Source organism: Etheostoma cragini, chromosome 24, assembly GCF_013103735.1.
Source record: "Etheostoma cragini isolate CJK2018 chromosome 24, CSU_Ecrag_1.0, whole genome shotgun sequence".
NCBI lineage: Eukaryota > Metazoa > Chordata > Actinopteri > Perciformes > Percidae > Etheostoma > Etheostoma cragini.
Genome location: NC_048430.1, coordinates 3,025,923 through 3,051,656, shown reverse-complemented (window position 1 = coordinate 3,051,656; position 25,734 = coordinate 3,025,923). Strand labels below are relative to the sequence as shown.

The window sequence follows — 25,734 nt, the reverse complement described above, 5'->3', positions numbered from 1 at the left end:
AGGCATCACACACCCACAAATGTGTGTGCCCACATAAGTAATATAACTCATTGCCAACACAGTAAGTCATCCTAAGGATTGAAATATCAATGATTTTGTGGAGAATCCACATGCTGTTGTTTTCTGGGAAGGACGTCGGTGACACTTGAATCCCTACATTCAGTTGGTCATGTGGTTGAACAGCAAATGGAAGTAAAACCAAATGATTCATAAAACTGGATTGCAGCATGCTAACTGCCACTACAACAAATCTTGCTGGAAAAACTCAATGAGACATTAGTTTAATTGTTTAGTTAGTCTTCTTCTCTCTCAACTTCTCTGATCACTCACTGGAGAGCTATTCTCTTCTCAGCCGCCTTTCAGATATGATCCTAATCTCATCCTTAGTCTAGCAGCTGCAGTCTCACATTAGAAATGCGAGAAGAGTGAGAAAGAGAAGCCAGTATAAACATCAGTGGAAGCCTAAAGTGGTTTGCTCTCCAATAAAATGAGTTATTTAAGAGATTTTACAAGGTGAACAATATTGACAAAAGCAAGATGTGTGTATGTATGTGTGGCACTTGAAACACGGGGCCTCCCTGCACTATTCCGCTAGCACTCCACCTATTACTGGGATATAAACTGAACAATATGATTAAATAATGACGCATTACAACAGAACGGGATCCAAAAATACTAATTTTACAACTATTTAGCATTACGTTCAACTTTAAAAAACGCTAACAGCGTTGGGTTTGTTTGATTCGTGTCCCCCTCAGTCCCTGTGGCTCCAACCCAGCGCCCTGAGAGTGTGTGTGAGCGGTGGAGAACCAGTTTGATTGAGCACTATGGTGGAAAACCAGATGCACAACAATATGTGCCTCAGTGCGAGCCAGATGGACAATTCAGGTACACACACACATACACACACAGTAGTTGAAATAGTTTTTAATGAGAAATGTCTTGAGAAAGCAATTGGTCTCTCAGTCCAGTCCAGTGTTATGGAGAGACTACTTACTGCTGGTGTGTGGACCAAGATGGACGGGAGGTTCCTGGTACCCGATCACACGATGTCGTCAAACCTGCGTGTGAGTGTCTTTTTACCTTTGTCTGTTTACATGGTCAACATTGCATGTCCCTGTACGGTTTTGTTCCAGTGTTAATGCCACCAGTCATGGCTGAGACTTTATCATTTTTTAATCCAATCTTGCCACAGGCCTTCCCTCAGTGGCTCCGCCCACAGTGCGGCCATTGCCCCGCCCAGATGTGACCCCTCCAACAAACACTGACATCACACTGCTGTACGCTCAGGGACAGAAAATAGGAGCGTTGCCTCTCAACGGGACCAGACTAGATGCAACCCGGTCTAAAACACTACTGACTCTACATGTAAGATATGAATGGACAAATTCATGCTTCCATACATTTGCTGTCAATTTGAACTTCTGGTATCTATTTTGTAAGTTGGTTCTTATGCACATAGATCATTCCTGTGGTTCTTTGCTCATTTAGAAAGATGTCTATAACCAATTTGATAGCCATTTTATCTCTATTATAGGATAGAACTATGTTTTAACAAGGGAGTTCACTGACTCCATTCTTTTGCCTAAACTTCCTGTCTAGACCAGAAATGGGAATGTGTCGCGTTATGTAGGTGGACATCTGCTGCTTGTGACCCCCTTGCAGCTGCATTTTTAGCAAATACCTAACCTCTCTCTCTGTCTTTTTTTTCTCTGAAATGACCTGTGATTGACCAAAATCTTCCATCACGGCTAACTTATCTAAAGCCTAATAACACAGCCAAGAGGAGGTGCAGAAATCTAGTGTGGGCTTAGACTACTTGAATTACAATATTCTGAAAGATTATTATGGACATTTTGGCCAACTACGCCAAAAATAAACTGCCTTCCACAATTTTAAGGACTGTCAAAGTTGGAAAAAAGAGACTTACCAACGAAGACAAACCACATCTATCCATCCACGACTATCTACGCAGCATCGCTAATAAGATCAGGTCTAGCTATGCTAGTTGTAAGCTAGTAAGCTAGTTGAGCTAGTTATAAACTAGTCAATGTTGTATGCAATGTTGTGCCAAAGATTGTCTTTTAATCTGAGATCATAACTCCTCATAATGTAGACGTGTGGAATTTGGAAATTGACGTATCTCATTATGTATGCATATGTTCAAATGTGTTTTTCCAGGGTTCCATAGTTGTTGGTATAGCCTATGACTGCAAAGAAAACCAAGTCTATTGGACAGATTTGTCTGCAAGAACAATCAACAGAGCTTCAATGGCGACTGGTGCTGAGCCTGAGATACTCATTAACACCAGTAAGAGCTCACACTTGCATGCCTTCATTTCGATAATAAATGTTGCATGTTTAAGGTGATCTCAATACTTTTTATATGGTCTCCCTAATCCGAGTAGATCTGGTCAGTCCAGAGGGGTTGGCGGTGGATGTCAAACGTAGGTTGATGTTCTGGGTCGACTCAAACCCTGACATGATTGAAAGCGCCAACCTGGACGGCAGTGGGAGGCGGACGCTGTTTGACACAGACTTGGTCAACCCTCGAGCTATCATAGTGGTCTCTTCCACCGGGTAAAGCTCCTTTTTTTTTCTCTTTCTTTTTGGGTTTTGTCTTGCTTAAAATAAAAAAAACACTCAAGCCATTCAGCTTCCCGCCACTTCTAAAGTCTTGGGACTGTTTGGTCTAGATTTGCAAACATGTACACATCTCTTCCCCCGAGGAAGATACACACAAGCACCCACACACACTCTTAGCGATCATGTGTAAGATCCTGGAGGTGCTCCACTGAGGCAGAATGAGATACAGCTCTCACTGTATACAGAGGGATTTTATGTCTAGAGAGCGCTCACATGCTTTTCAGGGCATTAGCACAACAATGACAAACACATTTGAGTCCTTAGACAGGCTATGAGTCAACACGGCCTGTGTCTGATTCATTATAGTAAAGTGCAGATTGTATTTGGAACAATTTTGCAGAAAGGACTCTTTAGTCTGGGGGATCTAAACATGACTTCATCAGTATGAGACTGGTCATCGCAGGAAAATCAACAGGGTTTGGCTATATATCATATAAGTGACTTTTAGTGCTTTCAGTGTTGCACCATACTGAGCCAAGAAAACAGTACCAAAGTTATGCTATTAAAGCTGGAAACACACACACACACACACACACACACACACACACACACACACACACGAGTGAGAATGTGGCCGTCATTGGTCAGCTCCCCTGGAATAACATCTGCTTTTCATTATTGCAACTAATCACATAATCAACTGCGTGTGTATGTGTGTATTTAGACACATATATACTGTATGTGTATTCTGACAGAATGCCAACTCGTAAAGGTAATCACTGCTTTAAACAGGTAAAGTTATGATTAAGCATGTGCTTAGAGTTTTTCGTTGCCCTGACACACGCAGTTACACTCACAGACAGCCACACACAGCGAAGCAGACGCACCGAAATTATGTGCACAAATATTGTGAAAGCATGTACATGTGCATGTCTTACACCAACCTCTGCTCACACATTAACACATGGTGTGTGCGTGTGTGAGCTGATTGCTCATGTGGTGTGTATTACCTGTCGTTCCCAGTGGACTGCCCACGTGTACACAATCATCTACAGACGAAAAAGCAGCCCACACACACACTCTGCATAGAGCTCTGTAGCCATCCTGCTGGGCAAAGTTTTTGGGCTTTTGAGATGTTGCCAACAATAAACATAAACATTCATGAGAAATATGAAAAATGTGGTGTTTTTTTTTTGCGTTAGCCAGTGTGGTTCATATTTTCGGATGTATTAAGATGAAACAAAATGCACTGGGAGAGCGCAAAAACAGTCCACGCAAAAATACAACTACGAGCAATAACTCGACTTGTCCCCTTTAAAGTGGAAGGCGTGATGCAAATCCAGCTGAGACACAGTTGAATAATTTGCAGAATGCTCTTTAAGTGCCATAAATTCCTTTTTTTTTCTTTTCTCTGCAGTACCCTGTACTGGACAGATTGGAACCGAGAGGCTCCTAAGATCGAGAGTTCGTCAGTGGACGGTCAGAACCGCAGGGTGGTGGTGTCTGAAGGGATCGGTTTGCCAAATGCTCTCACGTATGACTCTTCTGCTAGACAAGTCTGCTGGGCCGACGCAGGTAAACTCTACTTCATCTAGTGCCACTGTCAAGGTGACCACTGGTCAACTGCCATTGACACGACTGGATGGGGTGACATGTCTTCAGATCTTCCAAAACTAGGATTTTGAAATGTAGACATGGCTAAAAAGTACTGTTATCTCCTGTAAATGTTTTTGAAAATAGTTTGTTTTTATTTAATTTTCTCCCAAAAACATGCTAGCATCTAAAAAGCAATAAGCCTAAGATAATGATTCATGTTTTTCTTTTGCTCTGTACGTCAGGCACAAAGCGTTTAGAGTGTGTATCCCCGGATGGTTCAGGCCGAAGAGTGGTCCACCCCAGCCTCAACTACCCGTTCAGCATGGTCTACTACAGGAACCACTTCTACTACACTGACTGGAGGAGGTAGCCATCTATCCTTCTGTTTTAGTTTTTACCAAGCTGTTTCACTATCAGTATGAAGCCTTGCTGCCTTCCCGTTCAAGTGTCTCTCTCTCTCTCTCTCTCCACGTAGGGATGGTGTGATTGCAGTAAGCAAAGACAGTAGTCAGATCACTGATGAATACCTGCCTGACCAGCGCTCTCACCTGTACGGTATAGCCATAGCAACCACCCACTGTCTATCAGGTACGTGTGGAGATCTGAGGAGCAGTTACCATAGTCTTCATCTATCCACCAGAGTTTAGAATGCCAACACAAAGACAGAGGACGGGAACAGAAGTCCAGTAGCAACGGAGAAATCCCAGTAGAGATAGATATATATTTTAATAGCACACTATCACTGTCTGTCATGTAATTTTACAAGGTATTTTAACTTTTTTGTGTGGAGAAAATACATACTGTATATCAGATAAATTTACCAACGAAGAATATTTGTCATAAAATATGGAGATATTTAAATGTTTCAAGTGAATCAAGACAAATACCATATAACCCAGACACTGTTTCACCACCATGAGAGTGCTAAATATACATCTGTAAAAACTGCATATATAAATAGTTTGCACATAAAAGTAAATAACTCAAAGTGAATGCATACTTTGTTGTCTGAAGAAACGTGAGTTTGTGTTTCATCACCCTGCACCCAGAAAACAGTCATCACACAGCTGGCTTAGACCCTCTACTCGTGTGTGTGTGTGTTTGTGACTTCACATACTGTGCACCCATGAAATAGACACAAGAACAATGATTACACAGCTGCATGTGACCCTCTACCTGTATTTTTGTGTTTGTGTCATGTTTGATGTCTGCAGTCCTTTCAAAGCCTTGTGTTAAACACCTTAAAAGTACAAAGTAGCCTTCTAAACACCAGATAATCCCCAAAGTAGCACCTTGGCAGATGAAGAGTGTAAAATCTGCTCATGGTAGAGGTCTCCGCGCACAATTCAGTTTTTGCGTCTGACTTTCACAATGGTCAGAATGATGGCTGTAAATGTCACGTCTGCATGTCCTCTCACACTCTAAAGCCCCGGACTAAATAACAGCCGCTCGCTTCAAAGAGGTTGACGTGTGGTGTAATTCTGACCATGATGACAGCTCTAAAACACACTTGTTAAGGGGATGGGAGCTGGTTGTAAGAGACTTAAAAGCTGTTATTGTTGAATACATGAACACACACACTTCAGTGTTGGGCTTTGTTCAGGACGAAGGGTCTGCGTGATCTGTCATTAGACGACTGTAGCACTTAAGCTCTCATCCTGTCACATTTGGACTTGCATCATACACAGGAAGAGAAAATCAGACCTTTAACTCTTCATTTCGACTTGAAGCTATAAACTAAAAGAAAAAAAGGTTTGTACTTCCACTAGAAATGTAATGTGTGAATTTTATATTTTGTCCTTTTAAATTTCTGATTTGTGTTCCTCAGGGAGCCACTAACGGCAGCTGCAGGGTCCTTTGGTGCTAAAGTTCTGGGCCGATTTCTGAGCCGAGGGCAGGACCACGTTAAAGAGTCCTCTCCAGGGTCACTCAGAAGAAAAGGAAACTCAGTAGGGCGCAAGATGGCGTCCTGTTGCCAGATAAACCGTCGGAGCAAATTTACAACCCCCCCACTCCCCATGAACGCATTATCTCACCTTAAAGATATAACCCCAAAATAAATGTTTTGTAAATTTGTTTTATACCTCAATTTTAGTTTTTTTCTACTGTATTTTTGTATGTTTTTTTAATCGATTTTAAAGCTATAGTACAATGAAATCAAATTTTAAAATGTATGCGTGTGCACATTTTTAGTTTTTAAGCCAAAGAAGAATCACTTGAAGAGCTTTTCAAACAGTTTGAGCCTAAGTTGTGTAATGAAACGGAGCATCAGATTTCATTTTGGTCTGCAGCTGGCCACAGTGGATTTTTAAATGCAGTCAAATTATTTAGCTGTGGATTCTGTACAAAAATAAAAACAGGCAAAAGGAATAGTTAAGTGTTTGGGAAATGTGTTATTCGCCTTTCTTGAGTTTGATGAGAATATTGATACTACAGATATGATAGTAGTAGCAGTCTTCTCATCTAACCAAAGACAAAAAAGCCGATAAGCTTAGTGTCAAACTCTGCCATGAACACTGAAAAAGAGTTAGTCAAAAGGCTTAAATAATCGGCATGACTAGAAATGGAATTAAAAAAACATGTAGTATTACATACTGGGAAACATGTATTTATTTTTTGAAGTGTCATGAATTAAGTGGAAAACCCTTGTTGGGTGACAAATCCAGTAGCTTGTGATCAGATTACTTCCCTGAGCGACTACAGTCCTGCCATATTTCTCTGCACTACTAATCTGTATTTCACACATGATGGAAGGACGTTCCATTCTTTATTTTTACTACTACTTTTCAAAAATCTTTATCTTTTTATAAGATGTGATATTTATAACAATAAAATGTGATTTGGTACTTGACAGACTTTTTGGAGATAATTGTGTTCTGGGTTGATGCTCATCAGGAAAATGTCCACCAAACATCGGCTACACACGAAGCACAGGAGCCAAACTCTGTTCAGCTGTTTTTATACATTTTCCCGCACAGTGTCAAAATAACCCTTTCTTTCATTTGCAAAAAGCAACTCCCTGGAAACAAAAAGATATAAATATAACTGTCCAGGAATAACTCTGTAGCTTCTCTGGTTTCTATTGTGGCAGCCAGGAGATAATCTGAAGAAGTAATGACTTAACATTAGTCGAAACCCGTACCACAATACCAATTAATCCCTCCATCAAAAACTTAACGTGGTATAAATTCAGTCGTGCTGCATTACAAAAGAAAAACAGCATCTGAAAAGTTGCTCATTTACTCCAAATTCCCAATCCGATAAATGTTATCTCATGCAACAACGGAAAAAAATCCAAACTCATTTCTGTCCAGTGCAGACAGGCTCTTCCTCTCAAAATCAAATTAAAACTCCCTTGATTAAGTCCCCCACTCCCCTCCTTTTAGTGTCCTTGTTGATCCTCGCTCTCATCTTCCCACCTTGCCCAGCCTGTGGTCTGTCTTTGGGTCGGCTATGATGGCCTGAACGGCGACGATGGCCTCGTTGATCTTAGTCTGGAGCTCCCTCAGCTCCTCGATGTGCAGCAGGCGCAGGATCTGGGCCGCTTCATTCAGAGTGGCGTCTGAGAAGAAACACATTTTATTTTCCCATAGATGATCACGTTTTAGCGGACACTGTGTTGTTCATGTTGCTCCACGCCACATCCGCTCTAAGGGAGACTGCCTGTCTGAGCGGATGTAAATGCATTGATGTACCAATGGTTCCCAATCTTTGGGTCAGGAACCCAAAGGGGTCCCAATATTGATCTAAGCGGTCACAAAATATATATATTATAGGGATAAAGAAAAATAGTTTTACAGGAATATTTTTGGGGGGTTTAATTTCCCCTTCCTCTACTTCTTACATCAAAAAAGCAGCACTCACCCCCAGTGTCGAAACCCAGGACGTGCTTGTCTAAAGCTACTGGAATACCCTGAAAAACACAGCAACATACACATGACCGGCCTGCTCATTTAAACCGCTCCACTAACTTTAAAGGTTTTAATGTAAGGACTTGTAAATGGAAGAATCTCTAGATGGCATTCTTGATAAAAAATATGTGGATTTTCAGTTTACACTACCTCTGTACTCTGGCTGGCTTTACTGATGGCTTCTGGAGAGAGTCTCTCCTGGATCAGAATACGAATAGCCTGGCAGGAGTAACCCCCAAAAACAGATTAGTATGACAATTTACTATTAAGTAAATAGTGATAATAAAGCAGGTTTATACAGTTAAGAACCTGAGTCATTATGTCATTCAAAAAAAAATGTAAAAGCCAAGAGAAAGGGTCTTGACATGAGCCCACTCCCACCTTGAGCATAACCAGGTAATCATCATGTCGCTGTATCTTTAGGATGTTGGCCAGAGCTGTCACTCCTGCTTTGAAATCTGGTGAACTACCTGAAAACACAAACAGATGCTTTCGTCTTTCACCTTGAACAGAGAGCTGTAGGAATCAGAAAGGAAAGAATGTGCGAAAGCAAAGTGCAAGGACAGGCAGAGAAGTGTTGCTACTCACTGTCAAGGTTGAGGAGAGGGTCCCCTGCTTTGTCCTCACTGTTGCTGGGGGCTGCCAGCGGCTTACAGTCCTTATACTTGGCCACTGAGGAGAGACCCGCCAAACACACCCAATATAAAACATCTATTAGCGTGTAAAGTGAGGAACCAAAGAGGATTTTTTTTATTGGTTTGACACACTCTCAGTTAAAGAGCGTGACTGACTGCTGAGCTGGCATAGGTGGTTGTATGTAACTAAGTACATTAACTCAAGTACTGTACTAAGTATAAATTTGAGGTACTTTGAGTCTTTACTTTCCGTACCGCTTTCTACTTTAGAGGGAAATATTTCCGACGCCACTACATTCATCTGACTGCTTTAGTTACTAGTTACTTTACAAATTGAGACTTTTGCACACCACACACGTAGTTCATAAAATACAATGTTGTATTATAAATTAACAAAGCACAGCTGAAATGATTAGACTGTTAAACACGCAGTTGATTGACAGAACTTTTGTTTCCAGTTTTTAAAATGGTGAGGATTTTTCTGCATTGAATACTTAATTTCCTGGTGATACTTTCATCATTTTCAATGCAAAACTTTTACTTGTAACAGTTTTTTCTTTTACAGTGTGGTATTATTACTTTTACTTAAAGTGCTCATTATGCTCATTTTCAGGTTCAAAATTGTATTTAGAGATTGTAGCAGAATAGATTTCTTTGGTTTAATTTTCAGAAAACTATTTTTTGTTGCACTCCACATTGCTGCAGCTCTTTTCACCCTGCGTGTTGAGCTCTCTGTTTTAGCTACAGAGTGAGGCATCGCACTTCTGTTCCATCTTTGTTGGGAGTCGCACATGCGCAGTAGCTAGGTGAGGACTACTAGCCAGTCAGGAGCCAAGTATGAGGGCGCGCCATGCTAGCAGCTAGGCGAGCATTATAAGGAAGTACAGGCTGGACTACAATGGATGTGTTTGGAACAGTGTTTTCTGTTGGAGATTCCCTTTGGGTTGGACTTAGAGCTTTTTTCACTTGGTGCCCAAGATATATAACACAATAAAGAAAAGGGATAAAGCACAATGTAATCACTTTAAGTAAAGGATCTGACTGCTTTTTCCACCACAGGCTGGGATTATTAGAAAGCGTTCCTTTAACGGTGTCTCCATCTAGTGGTCATCATCAGTATTACAGCGTAGTACCACCAAGGCAACAGTCACTGTGGCAAGGGTACCAGTACCACAACAGATGTCCACATACTGCCATCTTACCATTGTCTCCATATTCATACCGTACAGACAGGCCCAGTAACCAGTCTAGAGCCTCCTGCTTCTCCTCAACTCCAAACGGACAGTTGAGATCCTGCAGGTACTGCACAAAAGAAAGGACACTCAAACAAGCTTCACAACAAGTTAAATCCTATTCATAAGACCTTTCATGTCAGCTTTAAGGTGCCATTTTCATCAAGTTAAAGTTTGGCGATGGACAGAGATGCGGTCTCACCTTCTGGTAGGCTTTGGGCCAGTCCGAGCTCGGGATGTTCCTCAGGTTTCCTCTGTCCTCGATCTTATAATGTCGAATCTTCTGGTCCTCCAGCCACACAATGCAGTTCCTAAATTGCGTCTCATCTGAGCAGAGAGGGGAGACAGACCAATGGGCATATGCTACATCCAGTATTTTGCAGTTGTGTAATAGAAGCAGACTGAACCAATCTCGGCCTTTTATAGGATCAGGGGCTGCAGAATCATCTGCTAACGCTGATTCTGGGGGAGCTAGCAATTCACTTCACTGCTTCAACAGTGGTTAAATTACATTTACAGCCCAGTAATTAGCCCGAAATCAAGGTGAGCATTTTTTTTAAGAAAAAATAACATTCTCAGATTGTTATAAATGTCTTACTCTTAAGTTATAGAATATATTAAAACACATTGGAATAAAACTGTGGACACATACATTCAGCGTTTTCGTCAATTTGTGTAACGTTAAATAGCTACGTACAAGCTTAGAGTGTATGGTCTTCTACGGCATAAAGAGCTCGTAAAATACTTTGTCTTGTGTCCTAACAAACATACAGGTTTGTCGGACAAAAAGCACCATGAAACTACTATATTATAAATAGTTTGGTATTTCGTTGTCTCCTGTGACTGGACTCGTGCATACACACGTTAGCCTGCTCCACGTTTGACGTTTACTCGCTGGCCATATTCAAGAACTCATTGACGAGTTGTGTCTTACCTTTGCAGTCAAATTCACTGGGGTTGTGATAGTCTAGCGCTGTCAGTTTTCTCCGAAACATCTCAACCTAAGTTGTGTGTAAAGAGCTGCTTTCTTCGGCTAACAGTTGGCTAGCTTGGGTGTTTACTCTCCTTGCTGTCAGTATGTGGCATTACGCATGCGCCGCCGGACATTCTACATTTTCCTGTTACAATCAAAATAAGATTCAGCACTTCACGTATAGCTACATCAGTCTGTAGCATTGCCACAACTGCAGTATTTTAAGACACTGCCTGTCACACTTTTATTTTGATATACTGTTATTAATTTTGTATATTTCTCAGACATATCATTCTGACAGTTCTGAGTAACACATACCTCATTTTAAATTAACCATAATTGAAGGCATTAATGATACTTAAATTTATTTCAACTAGCTCCCAATTTAAAAGAGCCCAGTTCAGTTCCCATTTTCTGCATGGGATGTTTTTAAACCTAAAAATTTCAAGCATCACTGACGTGCCACCAGGAATTCTGACTCCAACTCTAGTGGTACCTGAACCACCTTAAATTTGGATTAAATGTGTTTTTTTCACAACACTAGTGCAGCTTAATGGACCAACTTTCACAGAAAGGGACAGAAACTTTGGAAAAAATTGCAACTTTATTACACATCACATTTTATAAAATGAGGCAAACACCACCCAAGATGATGAAATGTAAAACAAATGAAAAAAAAAAAAAGTAGGTAAATGTGTGTTGGTTTATGCATCAGTGTTTATGTTCAGAAGGGCCTCATGCGTGGGTTAAGGGGGGGGGCTCTGTTGGGTGGTGTGATAGCTATGTCCAGATAGTCTCCAATCTGGAAGCGCTGAGACTGCAACGTCATTGAGTCATCTGCACCCTTCCTGCCGGATATGGTGTTGCCAATATCTTTCAACCTGTGGGGGGGGGCAGGCACGTTTTTTAATATACAGTCCACACAAATTCAATAGACCATTAGGCAAGTGGCCTGCTACATGAGTTCAACTGGTGCTGCTGTTGTAGTTAGACACACACCTGTACACTTTCCCTCTGGGGTCTGGATAGACGATAGCAAAGCTGAAGTGGGTCCCCTTTTTTCTGGCCTCTGGATACACTTCCTTCACCAGGCTGGTCAGCTCCTTCAGAGTAGCATCCATCCTGAAAAACACACACAGAATCAGAGACTTGTTCCAATTCTTAGTTGTAAATTAAAATCTAATTGTACCTCAACAAGGAGCTTAAAGTGCCTTTTGAACTTATCTTTAAACACTGGCAAATGCTTGACTGAGACATTCAATGAGAAAGATGTAAGTGAAACGATTGCGATCTCACCATGTGTATATCTGCAGTTCGCTGGAGGGAACGTTGCCCCGGGCAAATTCATCTGCTCTGTGGTGTCGGCCGCTGTTGGTGGTGAATACTCGCAGCAGAAGGGGGCAGGTCTGTGGCAAAAATCCACACCAAACATTAGGTTAGAATGAAAAACTAAAGGTTGCTGAATGGCTGGCTGCACACAATGTAGAGGTAACGTTAATCTAACGTTTTTTAGATTAACCCTTTTTTTTTTTTATTGGAATAGATTGTTTCAAACAATCAAACTTTGTAAAATGTGAACCCATTACACACAGACATGGAAATTAATATAGAAACAGGGATTACGTAAGTGTACTTTGAAAATGTTCCCTGAAATAAACGAGATGTTATCTGCGTCAAACTAGACAGTAGTAAACTTTTAAAAGTTTGGTGATTAAAATTGCTTTAACATCGTGATGGTACTAATATAAATAGTATATGTATGCATATGCATTTTATACCTATAGTATAATTAATGTACGTGCTAGCTTTGTCCAGCCAAATTAAAAGGAGAAGAAAAGAATAATAGTAAGACTTATAGAAAGTGGCCTGTGTCATCTCAAATCCCGAAGTGTCTCACGATAGTGACCAATGCAACGTTTCCGTTGTAATTATTGGGAGCAATACACAAACATAAAGCGATTAAACTAGCAGGACAACGGAGCTGAGGTAAGCTATAGCAAAAACTTGGAGGAATTTTGGATTGACTAGCTACATGCCGAACTTACCCTTACGTTAGGCTTAGCTAGCTAACACATTTAAACCGTAATTTCTTAATAGGTTTCATTGGCATTTTCCAGTCCACGCGGGAAATGTTTAAATCAAACGATGTTATTAAAGTCTCATGTTAGCAAAATAATTACTAAACTACATACAGTTATCCATTGTTTTATTACCAATATATATTTACGATTAACTAGCACGCTAGCACGCTGCAGAGGCTAACTTAACGTTAACGCTATTCAAACTCCTTTTAGTTACTGGAGATGACCAGAGCATCACGTAGCTTAACACGCATAGCAGAAACACTGGGCTGACGTTACCTAAGTTTGACTTGTGTTATAGTGTTCGCAGTTTGTGCTGACAGTAAGTCAAATAGTCTCAAACTGTTAGCTACAATTTCGAGTTAGCACAACCTGGTTAGCTTACGATAGAGCTCCTATGGTAAACAAGCTAACGTTAAACCGGGCTTTGAAATGATACCCCGCTGTCTACCTTTTCTCGGTCAATGGGCTTCTCTGGTTCCTTCTTGATTTCTTCCTGTGTGATACGCGATTCAAGGGCCATTTTTAAATTTTTTCACCGATATAGTAATGCACTTATGTAACGTTGCAGACTTCTACTACCACCGTGCTTGGATATTTTGTCGTAGATGAAGGAAGCAACGAATGAATTCGAAGCCATTTCCGTTTCCGGTGTCATTTGAGCTGACGAGCGACTCTATCGCTCCCTCCTGTTTCGGAGTATCTATGGATCATCATGCGCATGACATAAAATAACAAAATATGATGGCGTTATTGTCTCAAGTCCGAATATTGTGCAAGAGATTTATCTTTGCTTGCATAATGTTCTGGTGGACATTTTAATCTGTTCATATTTAGTCCTATTTCCTTCCTACCCTTTCAATATGATGCAATATTGCATCTCTGGAAGTGCAGAAACATCACAATAATGAAACTCTTTACTTTTAAAGCACCAAAAGAAATCAGACTCTGGCAAATAGCTTGTTTAATGTTATAAAGGGAAAACAAAACTCTGCAAGTTACATAAATTACCAGGACGTCCCGCAGACTTTCCTACAGTAGAGTGACTGAGCCAGGATAAGCCCACCAAGTCCAACTGAGGCCATCAGTCACATGCTGCTCTCCCCCTCACTTATAACACTGTGTGCGTGTGTGTGTATGCGTGCGCATGTGCACGTAACTTTCTGGGTAACATATATGTGAGTGTTGTACAGTGTGTGTGGGTACAGTGTGTGGTTGTGTGTGTATCCTGACACTGGCCCCCTCTGTTCTCCTGCTAGCTAGCTGGTCAGGAACTACACTAACAATCGGCTCTATTTTACCTCTTTTTCCCCTTCTCCTCCACTTCTTTTGACCCCCCTCGCCACCCCACCACAACCACCACCTCTCATCAGAATGCACGGCATAGACCGCTTGAAACAATCCGCCAGCCTTTCTCCTTCTTTATTATTTCTTTAGCCCTGTCCAACTGAAAGATCAAACAGTGGGTCTTTGAGTCCGGTCCTGACACTGATATCCATTCATTGATATGCATCAGGAATAAGTGTCGCTGTTATTCCCACAATGACCCCATTAGAATCACAGACGCCCTCTCTGTCTCAAACCTGGACATTTTCCTGCCCCTCAATTTTGCAGTGTCATGTTACATGCAGTGATGTGATGCAGAGGATACTCTAAATACAGTGTATAATACTCTTGCTTCATTATTTATAAGAATGTATACCAGTTTGTAATCAAAAGGTTTTGAATATTTTTTCCCTCATATCCTTGGACACGCATGTCTGCAAATCTATCCGAACATTGTAGATTATCCAGAATATGTTACAGTTTCCTGAAAAGTTTCATTGCAGCTTTGTGAGCATCCACAGTGTAAACTTAGGAAGTTGGTTTTGCTCCCACACTTCAACAAACAGTGGGCAAAGTCATTAGCAGCACAGAGCTGCAGTGTCCTGCAGGCTGACTGCTGCCAAGTGATGGTTGGGCCCTGAAAAGTCCCGTTGACTCTCTACCTGTGTCTTGTTACAGTCACAGAGCAGTCACAGAGGGACACACACACACACACACACACGCGCACACACACACACACACACACACACACACACACACACACACACACACACACACACACACACACAAACACACACACACGCCAATGCAACATGGGCATTGTCTGACATTCAAAAACATCCTGTCACATTCATATTTTTACCATAGGATAAAAAAGGGGCACGTCAATGATTTTACACACAAAGTCCATGATTTGCACTTAGTCTTTTATTGTTTTAATCATTCACTAAAACTCTCACAAAAGCAACTCATATTTTGTACATCACGCAGAGTTAGTGGTTTATTGGGGACATTAAAATCAAATCAAAATCACTTTGCACTTCTGTTTGCTGCACTTCTCTATAACTATTATCTCTATGTGTACTTCTGTGATATTTGTGTGGCCTCTTACTCCTAAACATTGAAACAGGTTTGTCACAGTGACGTTTTAATTTGAAGGTCTCCACAGGAAGTCACTTCATATTGTTCTGGCTGACCTGACACTGGAGGCAAGGAAGGAGGAGCTGCAGGTTTGTGTTTTGCTCACTATATTAGACCCAGATTTCATTCAATTGTCCTTCAATTTAGTGAAGCCAGTTGTGATGTGATAGTGAGCTGTTTGTTTTTGTTCAGGAAAGGACAATGTGGAATATTTTCCTGCAAGCAACCTGACCACAGACACAAGGTGAGAAAAGTACTTTTTAATCATATATGTATATATATAAATATGTAAGGACACAATTTACATCTGGAAACAATTGCTCTTACAAGTGCACATTTCCTGCTTTACAACCAGATTGTTGTTCTATCCTACACTTTTTTTCAAAACACTGCACACAGTTCTCTACATTTAGCACAATTTTCTTAAACAAAATATATTTTGCTCACATGCAACTGCCATTGAAAATATTAAACTTCAATTTCCTACTATCTGCTCTGACTCCACCCATGGGCAAACACGTGTTGCATGATTGTTCATTTAGCAATCCGAGCTTTAGCAATTAAAGGGCCAAAGCTCTTCTGTTCTGGCCAACATAGGAGAGAGGCAAGAGGAGTGCGGGTAGAGCAAGAGGAGGAGCAAGACCTAGATGAGCCATGATCTCGGAGGAGAATGGTGATGCTCAGTGAGGACTGTAGTAGTGTGGGTCCGTACAGTGTGTTCAGTGTGTTTTTAGTTGAATGGGTTCAGTTCAGAAAAGTCCACAGTGGGCAGAGAGGTTCATCAGTTCACATGGAATTGGCACTGAGCCTTCTGTACCTCCTCTCACTTTCATTCCTTTTCATCCTCTTCTTATTTCAAACTTCACTTTTGTTTCATTGCCTGTCTCTGCTTTCATCTTTTGCCGCTGCCTTCCTACTGCATTTCCATCTGTGTTGCTGTCAGAGGTGTAGTTCAAAGAAAACAGCCAAACGAGGTACACGACTCCACCTTTATACTGGCAACTAGTAGGGGTGGGACTCACCAGACGCCTCCCGATACGATATCATCACGATACTTATGTCACAAAACATTTTAACATATTGCAGTATTCTGCAATGTATAACCTTTTTTCCAACTTCTAATTTTTCCCAATTTCAGATGACGTCCCCAAAAGGAAACTTTGTCAACATCTGTGTTATCTAAAAAGATACATTTCTCTGTTTGTTTATATCACTTCAGTGTTATTGCTGCAAATAAGATTGTCAAGCAGACAAACTGACCAACACATATATAATAAAAGATCCATACCTGTGTACTGATACAGTATTGCCACGTAAAATATCGCGATACTATACTGTATCGATTTTCCCCCCCACCCCTAGCAACTAGCAGGCTGCCACATATTGTATCCTCATTGACATGTTTCTGACTGTTTCCCCAGGATGTCTTGGCCTGTTCTGTACGCTCAGGTAGTCGGGGCCAACCGTCACTCCACCAGCCTGGGTAAAGTCTGGCTCTCTGTGTTGTTTATTTTCCGGGTCATGGTGCTGGTTGTTGCTGCTGAGAGCGTCTGGGGGGACGAGCAGTCTGACTTCACCTGTAACACACTACAGGTAGGGCCCCCAGTCACTAATATCATCATGTAATTATATGAAACGTCCATTTTCATGTCCTGTCCCCTTGGTGTGTGTGATGTCATGTCATCGAGATGTAATTTACCTGTGTGTAAATACAACATAAAGCTTCTAAAGTGTTGTGTTTTCATTGTTACAACAATCTGTGTGTCTGTCTCCGTATACAGCCGGGCTGTGAAAACGTCTGCTATGATCAGTTCTTCCCTGTCTCCCACATCCGTCTATGGTGTCTTCAGCTTGTCTTTGTTTCCACACCGACACTCCTGGTTGCAATGTATGTGGCCTATCGGAACCACATCGATAAGAAGAGGCTCCTGCAGGTGTGTGTGCTATTTAACTGTCTGCCGTCCTGGTCTTGTCCCGTCATGGGTTGTCTTGTCATGTTTTGTTTTGTCTTGTTCTATCATGTCCTTTAATATCTTTTCTTTGTCTTGGTTTGTCATATGTCTTGCATTATTGTTCATGTCTTGTTTTATCTTGTCATGTTGTCTTTTCCATTTTTTCTTGTCATGTTGTGCTTTCTTTTTTCATGTCATGCTTTGCCATATCATGTCATGTCATGCTTTATAATGTCATGTCATGGCTTGTCATGCTTTATCTTTTGATGCTTTATTGTGTCTTGTCATGCTTTATCTTGTCATGCCATGCTTTACAATGTCATGGCTTGTTTTATCTTGTCATGTCATGCTTTATCTTGTCATGTCATGCTTTATCTTGTCATGTCATGCTTTACAATGCCATGGCTTGTTTTATCTTGTCATGTCATGCTTTACAGTGTCATGACTTGTTTTATCTTGTCATGGCTTGTCTTGCTTTGTCTTGTCTTTGCTTGCTTTATCTCGTTATGTCATGATTTACTTTATCATGTCATGCTTGTCTTGCTTTAACAAGTCTTGTCATGCCTTCTCTTGTCAGGTCATGGCTTTATTTTATCTATTCATACTTCATGTCTTTTCTGGTCATGTCGTGTATTTGGTCATGTCATGCTTTAGTATATCATGTCTTGTCTTGCTTTATCTTGTGATGTTATGGCTTGTCTTGCTTTATCTTGTGATTTCTTGCTTCATCATGTCATGTTTTACTTTATCATGTCATGTCATGGCTTGTTTTATGCAACATCTTATTCTGGTCTTGCCGTCATCTTGTTTTATGTCTTTATGCTTTAAGTCTTTTCTTGTCATAACGTGTCATGTCATATAATGTCTTATGCTGTCTTATATTGGGTCATGTCTTATCTTTTGTGGTCATGTCCTGCTTCATCTTGTCATATTATCTTTTGTTTAGTCATGTTTTGTCTTGTCGTGCCACCTCTTATCTTCTGTCATCTTGTCTTTTTATATCATACATTTAGTTGTTGTGGACTTTTCTAGTTTGATCTTGACATGTTGTGTTACAGGGTTTTGGTAGAGCTGGTTTCCGTAGCAACAAAGACCACGAGGAAGATTTGGAGACTCTGAAGACCCGGAGACTCCCTATAACTGGCGCCCTCTGGTGGACGTATGCCTGCAGCCTGGTGTTCAGGCTACTGTTTGAAGGAAGCTTTATGTAAGATCCTGCAACCCTGATTTTGTGTGTCTGCCTCGGTGTTGCTGCTTTGGCATAATCATACCATGCTGTCTTTTTCCAGCGAGTATGTGTCTTCGTCTCTCCAGGTATGCTCTATACGTGGTATACGATGGCTTTCAGATGCCACGGCTGGTGCAGTGTGACCAGTGGCCGTGTCCAAACCTGGTGGACTGCTTCATCTCACGCCCCACCGAGAAAACCATCTTCACTGTTTTCATGGCCACTGCCTCCTCTATCTGCATGGTCCTTAACCTGGCTGAACTCGCATATCTTGTTGCCAAGGCTGTCACTAGGTATAGGCTTTAATCAGTCAGACAGTCAGGTGATTAATTAAAACTTGAAGTCCTTTATCCTTCATATAGATTATCCAAATGCGTAGAGTCCTTAAATCCACATATAACTTCATCTTTCTCAGGATTCTCAGAGGTCAGAAGGAGAGGAAAACGTACAGACAATCCAGCAGAGGGAGGATGCAGAATAAGACAAACCAGAAGTTACTTGTCTCAACCTAAGGACGCAGCAACAAGGTGGACAATACATGCAGAAGAAACACTTTCCAAAGACTTGAAACCTGAATAATTACAAGTGGCACACCTGTGAATGACACAAAACATGTTCAAATACAACTCAAAAAGTTTTTCTATGATACCTAATGTGTTAAAAAGTAACATTCACATGGGGGGAGAAGATGAAATCGGTGTCAACAACTCAAAACTAAATTTCTAACATGATATTTTCAAAGATTGTATTGACAATACTTCAGTTCACTGAATATAAATGCACCCACCAATTCCTACTTTATCTACCAATACAGTTTCATTGCAATTTTGTGTTAGTCTAATAGTTTGAGTTAATAATTACATGATAATAATAATATCAATAATACAAGTAATAATGCTCTTGTTTGTAAAAACTAAATTTACTAACTCTGTGACAGCTTTGTTGCAAATAACTTGGAGGTACAATCTGAAACATACACTTGCATCACTCATACAGTCAGAAACCTACAATACATAAACCACGTGATTCATCAAGGCATCAAAACGTTATACTGTTTTGACAAAAGCCAAAGGAAAGAAATGGAGTGAACAGAGTAACATCATATCATTTTTATTTACAACTGATGCATCAAGTGATTTAGTGTATGAACCTCTGTTGACCTCTGCTGGTAGCCAATAGTTACTGCACCTCTTTCACAGGTCAAGTCCCCCCCCCACTCTGAGGGACAGACACTCACACAATACAAAATTACAGACACGGTGCGAGGAGAACATTACAAGTAACCATAAAGTCTCTTTATGCAAGACATGCTAACTTTAATGCTAAGCAAACTCTTCATCATATCTATTTTGTTTGTATTCCTTTAATGCCATCTTTTTGTTCATTTTCATAATTTTGACCAAAATTGCATATTTCTGGTACAACGATATTGGGCCTCTGCTAATTATGAGGTATTTCTAATCCAACTACTGCTGTTATGTCTGTCAGTAGAACTAGGCTCTATAGAAGAACTAGGCTACTAATATCTTTGCCACTTATAGCCTACAACTATAGCAGTAATGAGGCTAATAGGCCTACTAATCTTTAAATAAAAAAACATGTATTCTCAGCGAAAATACTTTTTTCTTGTTTTATAGTAGGCCTAGTATAAGTAGTAGTAGTAGTAGTCGAGTTTTAAATTTGGCTTGTCAGTGATGTGATGGAGTCGCCTCTGCCCCCTGCCATATATTCATATATACACGCGCGCGCGCGTATAGAAGCACAGACCTTCCCTCCCACCACCCCCCTCGTGCGCCCCATGCGCGGGGACACCAATGTGTGACAGTGGCGGATGGCCTTGGCCACGCGGGACGCAGCCGCTGCGCTTCGCCTTCGCGAGACAGGTTCCACACGCGCCCTTTTTTTTTTAGACTAGACTAGCCTCGCGTCTTTTTCACTCCCTCTCTCTCTCTCTCTCTCTCTCTCTCTCGGTGTCTCTCTCCCTGCCACTAATCTCATATACTCCTCTCTTGGTCGCCTCGAGCCCACCCGTGGGAGTAAAGAAAGAAGAAGGAGTGAAGGAAGAAGCGCGCCGCCGGGAGGGAGACGTGTTTCAGCGGAGAGCGGTAAGCAGGTAGATGCTGGAGAGTGATGGAGTCGATTGGAGTGGGAGGGAAGAGGAGGGATTATCATCCTTCCACCTGCTGGATTATGAGCACCTCTCATGCTGCGTTCAATTCCCTGTGGGAAAGACGGCAGACAGGATGACACTAATATTTCATGAATTGAATCTAAAATAGGTTTACGTGCATGGAATCCTTAGAATTAATTTTGTTGCTGAGATTTAAGATTTTTGGATGTCACAATAACTATTATCATTAAATACACATCAAACCTGGACCAGGACGGTAAATTAGGATGTGTTTTACAATGTCAATTAGCTTTAAATGCCTGACTCCCCTTTGGCAGCCATCCTATTCTCTTAAGGCAGCTCATCAAGTGTTTAAGAGCAACTTTTTAGTCATTTTAGGTAAAGCGTGCTTTGTATTTATAAAACGGAATGTAGAATACAGTACAAATATGGGCATTTTATTATTTTTAGTATAATACTGTATGTCTTATCATACGTAAAAGCAGTGTTTCTTACTAATGTCTGTGTTAAACCGACAATTTTTATATTCTATAGTTTATTTTGGGATGCTTTTACAATGGATGCTACTTTCTTGGGGCTCAAGACTTGGACACCCTGTTGGCCTCTCTCCATCAGGGTTTTCCCTCGTACATCTTTATCTACATTCATGAATCTGTAAATGCCCTATTTCACACTAGTATGTACTTTTACACACATATAGCATCTTTATTTACAGTTGTGGTTTTGCACATTGTTGTCCACCTTTACACACCTTACCTACTAATTCATTCTCTTTACTCATTACATCACACTTTACCCACTTTATGCACCCTAATAGACCTTTATGCATTGCTACCAAAATATTAATACTTTTTTACACACTTTATGCACCTTTATTTACCATTAGGCATTGTGTACACTTTTACACACTACTGTATGTGCACTTTCTGTGTATCCTATCACACTGGGTGACCCTGAGCTGTTGTTGCTCAGTGGATCAGTCTGAAGTATAATTTCTTTAAGAACATTGTTGATGCAGTAAACCAAGTATTGCCCATAAGTAAGTTAATCAATCTGATTTATAATGTTGTGCATCTAACCAAAATCAGGCTGCTTGATTACCTGGGTAACAAACAGAATTGTCTTTCGTGTGAACATTGCCACTGTCTGCATATCTTAAAAAGGTGTTCAGGGTGCACGCGGCAGGCCAAGAGTTAACCGTTTGGGCTGTTTTAGCACAAAGACCTCTGATCCATCAAAAGCACAAACCAGTCAGGACAATGTCCATCTGGCAGCTTCTCTATTGTCTGTCTTGACAGATGGTATTTCATCACGTCAACACATCATGTACATGTACACATGCCTCTGGTATATGGGTGTCACAGTGACAGTTACAGTAATTAGTCAAGGAGAATATTATTCTCTTTCTGTTCAGGTCTAGGGTTTGGAAAAGTCACTGAATGCTTGTGGACTTTAATTTAACAGAGATGTACACATTCGGGAAGGTGGATTTTGTAACTTTTTTTGTAACTTTTATTGTATCAAAAGGACAATGTAACAGAATAGAACTTCATTAAAACGATTACATACATTTCCTTTATGAATTATTTTTTTCAGACTGCTGATTTACTTCTTGTGAGGATAATTTAGATAGAAGCCTTGGGTTTTAACTTTCATTATAGAAATAAAATAAGTTGTCATGGCTTTACAATGGTGGTAGAGTAGTGTGTGATATAGTAACTTTGTGTGTGTTTGAGTGTGTGAGATTGTGTGTGTGTGTGTGTGTATTTGCGTGTCTGTACATATCAGTCGATCACAACATTTGCCCTCCTCAGCATTCCTGGGATGTGATGAGTCCAGCATTCAACTGGGACAACCTGTTATCCACTCATTCACTTCCCACAGATGGCCAGCCATTGTCTACTAGCCAGCCAGCTCTGCGATACACACATACACACACACGCACACTCACACATACACACACACACACACACACACACACGTGCACACAAACACATGCACATTTGCAAGCAAATGTAAATGTGGACTATAGTCAGAGAGGCTTGCACATACCAATTTTTCGTTACATGCATAAATATAAATACATTTGCAGAGAGTGACATACAGATGTGCGTGGATGGATACAGGTTTATTCTGTCTTTATAGTGTGTTCAGTAGGTGAGCTTCCTTAGAAAAGCCCCTCAACCATTTTGTCTGTTATGATGCATGAATGCATGCAGATTTTAGTGCAGTCTTAATTTTGTCAACAGGAGTCACTAAACATAAGTTGATATGGTATTTGGTTGTATGGTACGATAAATTGACTCCATGCAGATCTCAAATTTTGGTTCTTTCTGGTTTCAATATTACTTTAATGGCTTAAAAAGAACACTGTTTAATCAATGTATGTGAGATGTGACCGTAAATGTGAATTTTGTGTGATTTCTATTTGAAAAATAGTATAAGTATAAAGTATAGATTTTGTCTCTCTTTTCCAGATATTGTTTTTCTTCTGATCTCTGGTCCATGGATTTATTACTGACAATACAACAATATTTTAGTAAGTCAACCTTCCCTTTTCTTATTATGACACTTATTGGTTGTTGTTACCTAATGCAGCATTTCAGTAAATAGGGACCTATCATCAACCAACTATGAACATGGCACTTAAGTTATTTAGAGTCAATCCCATTCTGGTGCCGTAATAAGTACCAGTACCCCAATTGTGTATTAGTCCACCGCTGAAAATACTACCAACCTTTTTTTTTTAATTCTCATTTGAGGGATATTTGCTAAAACCTACAGTGCCCAGCTGTTTAAACAAAATGACTGAGCCTTTTTTAACAGTAAAAATATTTCTGTGACCCATTTTTGAAATGTTATATCTTCAGTAGGGACCAATGGGCTTGGAGTAGAGGGACACAGACAGAGTAGAGAAGCTGAAAAGTATTGAGAGGTGAACTAGAGCTTTGGTTTTGGTCTTTTTATGAGGAGAAATATGGAACTCATATACCTTCTGTGTATGTCTGTTCATCTCTGGTCTCAAGACAGTCCTTCTGCTCTCTTCTCTGTCTCCTGCTTCTCCTCTGGTTTTGCCCTTCCTCACCAGGGCTTCATGTTTTCTTCATCACAGACTGTTGTTTTCCTCTCCAGGCTAGAAAATCGAGTGAAGCATGGGTGACTGGAGCTTTCTAGGGCGGCTGCTGGAGAATGCTCAAGAACACTCCACTGTAATTGGAAAGGTGACTGATTGACTATTGATTACCTTGATATATAAAATTTTATCACATTAAGTTAACCCGCTTATTCTCACAAAAGCCCCAAATACCCCCCAGTGAGAATATTTGACCATACTGCTCGGTCTGTTTCAAAGATCTCATTTGGCAACAGGGGAAAGTAAAGCAGTTGAGACTTTGTTCTTTTTCCTTTTTGTCAGTTTGCTGTAAGGGTGACCATTGACACTGTGGAGACACATTATTCCTTAACTCTAACCATACCAGGCATGCCCAGATATGCTTAAAAAATCTGACCTTCTCCATCTAACTCTGTTTTTTAATCCTTCCATCCTTCCTCCCCAGGTTTGGCTGACCGTCCTCTTTATCTTCCGTATCTTGGTGCTGGGTGCAGCAGCTGAAGAGGTTTGGGGCGATGAGCAGTCTGACTTTACTTGTAACACGCAGCAGCCTGGTTGCGAGAACGTCTGCTACGACGAGGCCTTCCCCATCTCCCACATCCGCTTCTGGGTGCTACAGATCATCTTTGTCTCCACGCCCACTCTCATCTACTTGGGCCATGTGCTGCACATTGTCCGCATGGAGGAGAAGAGGAGGGAAAGGGAGGAGGAGCTCAGGAAGGCCGGACGGCACCAGGAGGACCACGATCCTCTCTATCACAATGGAGTCGGCGATGGAGGAAGAGGAGGAGGGGGGAAGAAGGAGAAGCCACCAATTCGTGATGAGCATGGAAAGATCCGGATCCGCGGGGCGTTGTTGAGGACCTACATCTTCAACATCATCTTCAAGACTCTGTTTGAGGTGGGCTTCATTCTGGGACAGTACTTCCTCTATGGCTTCCACCTGAGGCCGCTCTATAAGTGTGGCCGCTGGCCCTGCCCCAATACTGTGGACTGCTTCATCTCCAGGTTAGAGAGTAGGATTTATGTTTGTGTGTGTGTTTATCTGCAATTCAAAACCAACTCCACCGAAACTTCTTCCCATTACTCCATACATTAACTAGAATTGACCACTCCCGTCCCCCTTAGTTACTGTCGCTATACGTATCAAGTTTTCTGTTCTGCACACCACAATGGCGTTCACAGATTCACCTCTTGAAAATCCTTTGGAACCTTTGAAACAATTGGCCCTCGATTTCACACAGAAGTAGACAAAATCAGACTTTTGATTTTAAGATGACAAATGTCTATCTAGCCAATTTAAATGACACCTGTGAATTGCATCAGCTCTAGTTATCTAGCTAATTAAGCTAACATGAGCTCTATGAGTTTGTTAAAAAATGTATGTCTCCAGTTGTATTGTTTCAAAAACCAGTATTTGTAAAAAACATCTTGCATGAGTACCAATCATAATAGTGCAGAGCTAATTTGGCAGTACGCTACTTAGCTAGTTAGTGTTATAAGAATGATGAATAAGGGACAGTGGGAAATTAATATATTCCTTGTGGATTACTTTTTACTTTTTTTTTAAGGATATTAAAAATGATGTAATATTTCCTTTGTTATACTATTTCTTGACACATTTTCTATGAATTCTTTTTGGGAATTAAATTGGATTTTGTTTTTCTTCTGTCCCAGGCCCACTGAAAAGACGATCTTTATCATCTTCATGCTGGTGGTTGCCTGTGTCTCTCTGGTCCTCAACTTGCTGGAGATCTACCACCTGGGCTGGAAGAAAGTCAAGCAGGGGGTCAGCAATGAGTTTGTACGCGACAGTGAGTCGCTGCTGCCG

At 40.9% G+C, this 25,734-nt stretch overlaps 5 protein-coding genes across 12 annotated transcripts in view; 3 read left to right on the top strand and 2 right to left on the bottom strand.

Annotated features, from left to right (window-relative positions):
* nid2a (nidogen 2a (osteonidogen)) overlaps nucleotides 1–6,700 on the top strand; it is a 44,572-nt gene extending 37,872 nt beyond the window's left edge. For all 7 annotated transcript variants that reach the window (XM_034864367.1, XM_034864368.1, XM_034864371.1 and 4 more), the window contains 9 exons: nucleotides 759–888; nucleotides 967–1,067; nucleotides 1,196–1,368; nucleotides 2,182–2,311; nucleotides 2,409–2,580; nucleotides 4,004–4,161; nucleotides 4,425–4,548; nucleotides 4,658–4,770; nucleotides 6,011–6,700. In XM_034864367.1, the coding sequence (XP_034720258.1) occupies nucleotides 759–888; nucleotides 967–1,067; nucleotides 1,196–1,368; nucleotides 2,182–2,311; nucleotides 2,409–2,580; nucleotides 4,004–4,161; nucleotides 4,425–4,548; nucleotides 4,658–4,770; nucleotides 6,011–6,021 (1,112 nt within the window). In that variant the 3' untranslated portion in view covers nucleotides 6,022–6,700. The remainder of the gene's footprint in view (nucleotides 1–758; nucleotides 889–966; nucleotides 1,068–1,195; nucleotides 1,369–2,181; nucleotides 2,312–2,408; nucleotides 2,581–4,003; nucleotides 4,162–4,424; nucleotides 4,549–4,657; nucleotides 4,771–6,010) is intronic.
* Nucleotides 6,701–7,118: 418 nt separating this feature from the next.
* Nucleotides 7,119–11,095, bottom strand: rtraf (RNA transcription, translation and transport factor). Its single transcript, XM_034864547.1, has 8 exons — nucleotides 10,895–11,095; nucleotides 10,163–10,287; nucleotides 9,931–10,030; nucleotides 8,682–8,765; nucleotides 8,475–8,563; nucleotides 8,244–8,312; nucleotides 8,047–8,095; nucleotides 7,119–7,744 (listed from the first exon to the last, which is right to left on the bottom strand). Exons 1-8 carry the CDS (start codon nucleotides 10,953–10,955, stop codon nucleotides 7,590–7,592), a joined length of 732 nt encoding a protein of 243 aa, XP_034720438.1. The 5' UTR covers nucleotides 10,956–11,095; the 3' UTR covers nucleotides 7,119–7,589.
* Nucleotides 11,096–11,539: 444 nt separating this feature from the next.
* Nucleotides 11,540–13,714, bottom strand: sap18 (Sin3A-associated protein). Its single transcript, XM_034864560.1, has 4 exons — nucleotides 13,466–13,714; nucleotides 12,230–12,339; nucleotides 11,933–12,055; nucleotides 11,540–11,814 (listed from the first exon to the last, which is right to left on the bottom strand). Exons 1-4 carry the CDS (start codon nucleotides 13,535–13,537, stop codon nucleotides 11,658–11,660), a joined length of 462 nt encoding a protein of 153 aa, XP_034720451.1. The 5' UTR covers nucleotides 13,538–13,714; the 3' UTR covers nucleotides 11,540–11,657.
* Nucleotides 13,715–15,554: 1,840 nt separating this feature from the next.
* LOC117939307 (gap junction beta-6 protein-like) lies at nucleotides 15,555–20,269 on the top strand. Of its 2 annotated transcripts, none has more exons than XM_034864544.1 (6): nucleotides 15,555–15,724; nucleotides 16,902–17,073; nucleotides 17,262–17,414; nucleotides 18,491–18,639; nucleotides 18,747–18,953; nucleotides 19,076–20,269. In XM_034864544.1, exons 2-6 carry the CDS (start codon nucleotides 16,903–16,905, stop codon nucleotides 19,170–19,172), a joined length of 777 nt encoding a protein of 258 aa, XP_034720435.1. In that variant the 5' UTR covers nucleotides 15,555–15,724; nucleotide 16,902; the 3' UTR covers nucleotides 19,173–20,269. The 2 variants fall into 2 exon arrangements, with proteins under 2 accessions (XP_034720435.1, XP_034720436.1); XM_034864545.1 differs by having other exon boundaries at nucleotides 18,747–18,982.
* Nucleotides 20,270–20,479: 210 nt separating this feature from the next.
* Nucleotides 20,480–25,734, top strand: part of LOC117939687 (gap junction alpha-3 protein-like) — a 7,337-nt gene continuing 2,082 nt past the window's right edge. Inside the window, exons 1-5 of the mRNA XM_034865177.1 lie at nucleotides 20,480–20,765; nucleotides 23,269–23,330; nucleotides 23,924–24,012; nucleotides 24,349–24,911; nucleotides 25,581–25,730. Coding sequence (XP_034721068.1) covers nucleotides 23,944–24,012; nucleotides 24,349–24,911; nucleotides 25,581–25,730 — 782 coding nt within the window. The 5' untranslated portion in view covers nucleotides 20,480–20,765; nucleotides 23,269–23,330; nucleotides 23,924–23,943. The remainder of the gene's footprint in view (nucleotides 20,766–23,268; nucleotides 23,331–23,923; nucleotides 24,013–24,348; nucleotides 24,912–25,580; nucleotides 25,731–25,734) is intronic.

Bases quoted from the DNA above. Each gene is read 5' to 3' on its own strand.
- rtraf (XM_034864547.1), bottom strand. From the start codon at position 10,955: ATGTTTCGGAGAAAACTGACAGCGCTAGACTATCACAACCCCAGTGAA. The intron at 8,564-8,681 runs GTGAGTAGCAAC...TTGTGTTTTCAG, and splicing joins CCCTCTCCTCAACCTTGACA to GTAGTTCACCAGATTTCAAA. The intron at 7,745-8,046 runs GTGAGTGCTGCT...GTTTCTTCTCAG, and splicing joins CCTGGGTTTCGACACTGGGG to ACGCCACTCTGAATGAAGCG.
- sap18 (XM_034864560.1), bottom strand. From the start codon at position 13,537: ATGGCCCTTGAATCGCGTATCACACAGGAAGAAATCAAGAAGGAACCA. The intron at 12,340-13,465 runs GTAGACAGCGGG...TTTTTGCCACAG, and splicing joins AGCCCATTGACCGAGAAAAG to ACCTGCCCCCTTCTGCTGCG. The intron at 11,815-11,932 runs GTGTGTGTCTAA...CCCCCCCCACAG, and splicing joins CCCAGAGGGAAAGTGTACAG to GTTGAAAGATATTGGCAACA.
- LOC117939307 (XM_034864544.1), top strand. From the start codon at position 16,903: ATGTCTTGGCCTGTTCTGTACGCTCAGGTAGTCGGGGCCAACCGTCAC. The intron at 17,074-17,261 runs GTAGGGCCCCCA...CTCCGTATACAG, and splicing joins TCACCTGTAACACACTACAG to CCGGGCTGTGAAAACGTCTG. The intron at 17,415-18,490 runs GTGTGTGTGCTA...GTTGTGTTACAG, and splicing joins ATAAGAAGAGGCTCCTGCAG to GGTTTTGGTAGAGCTGGTTT.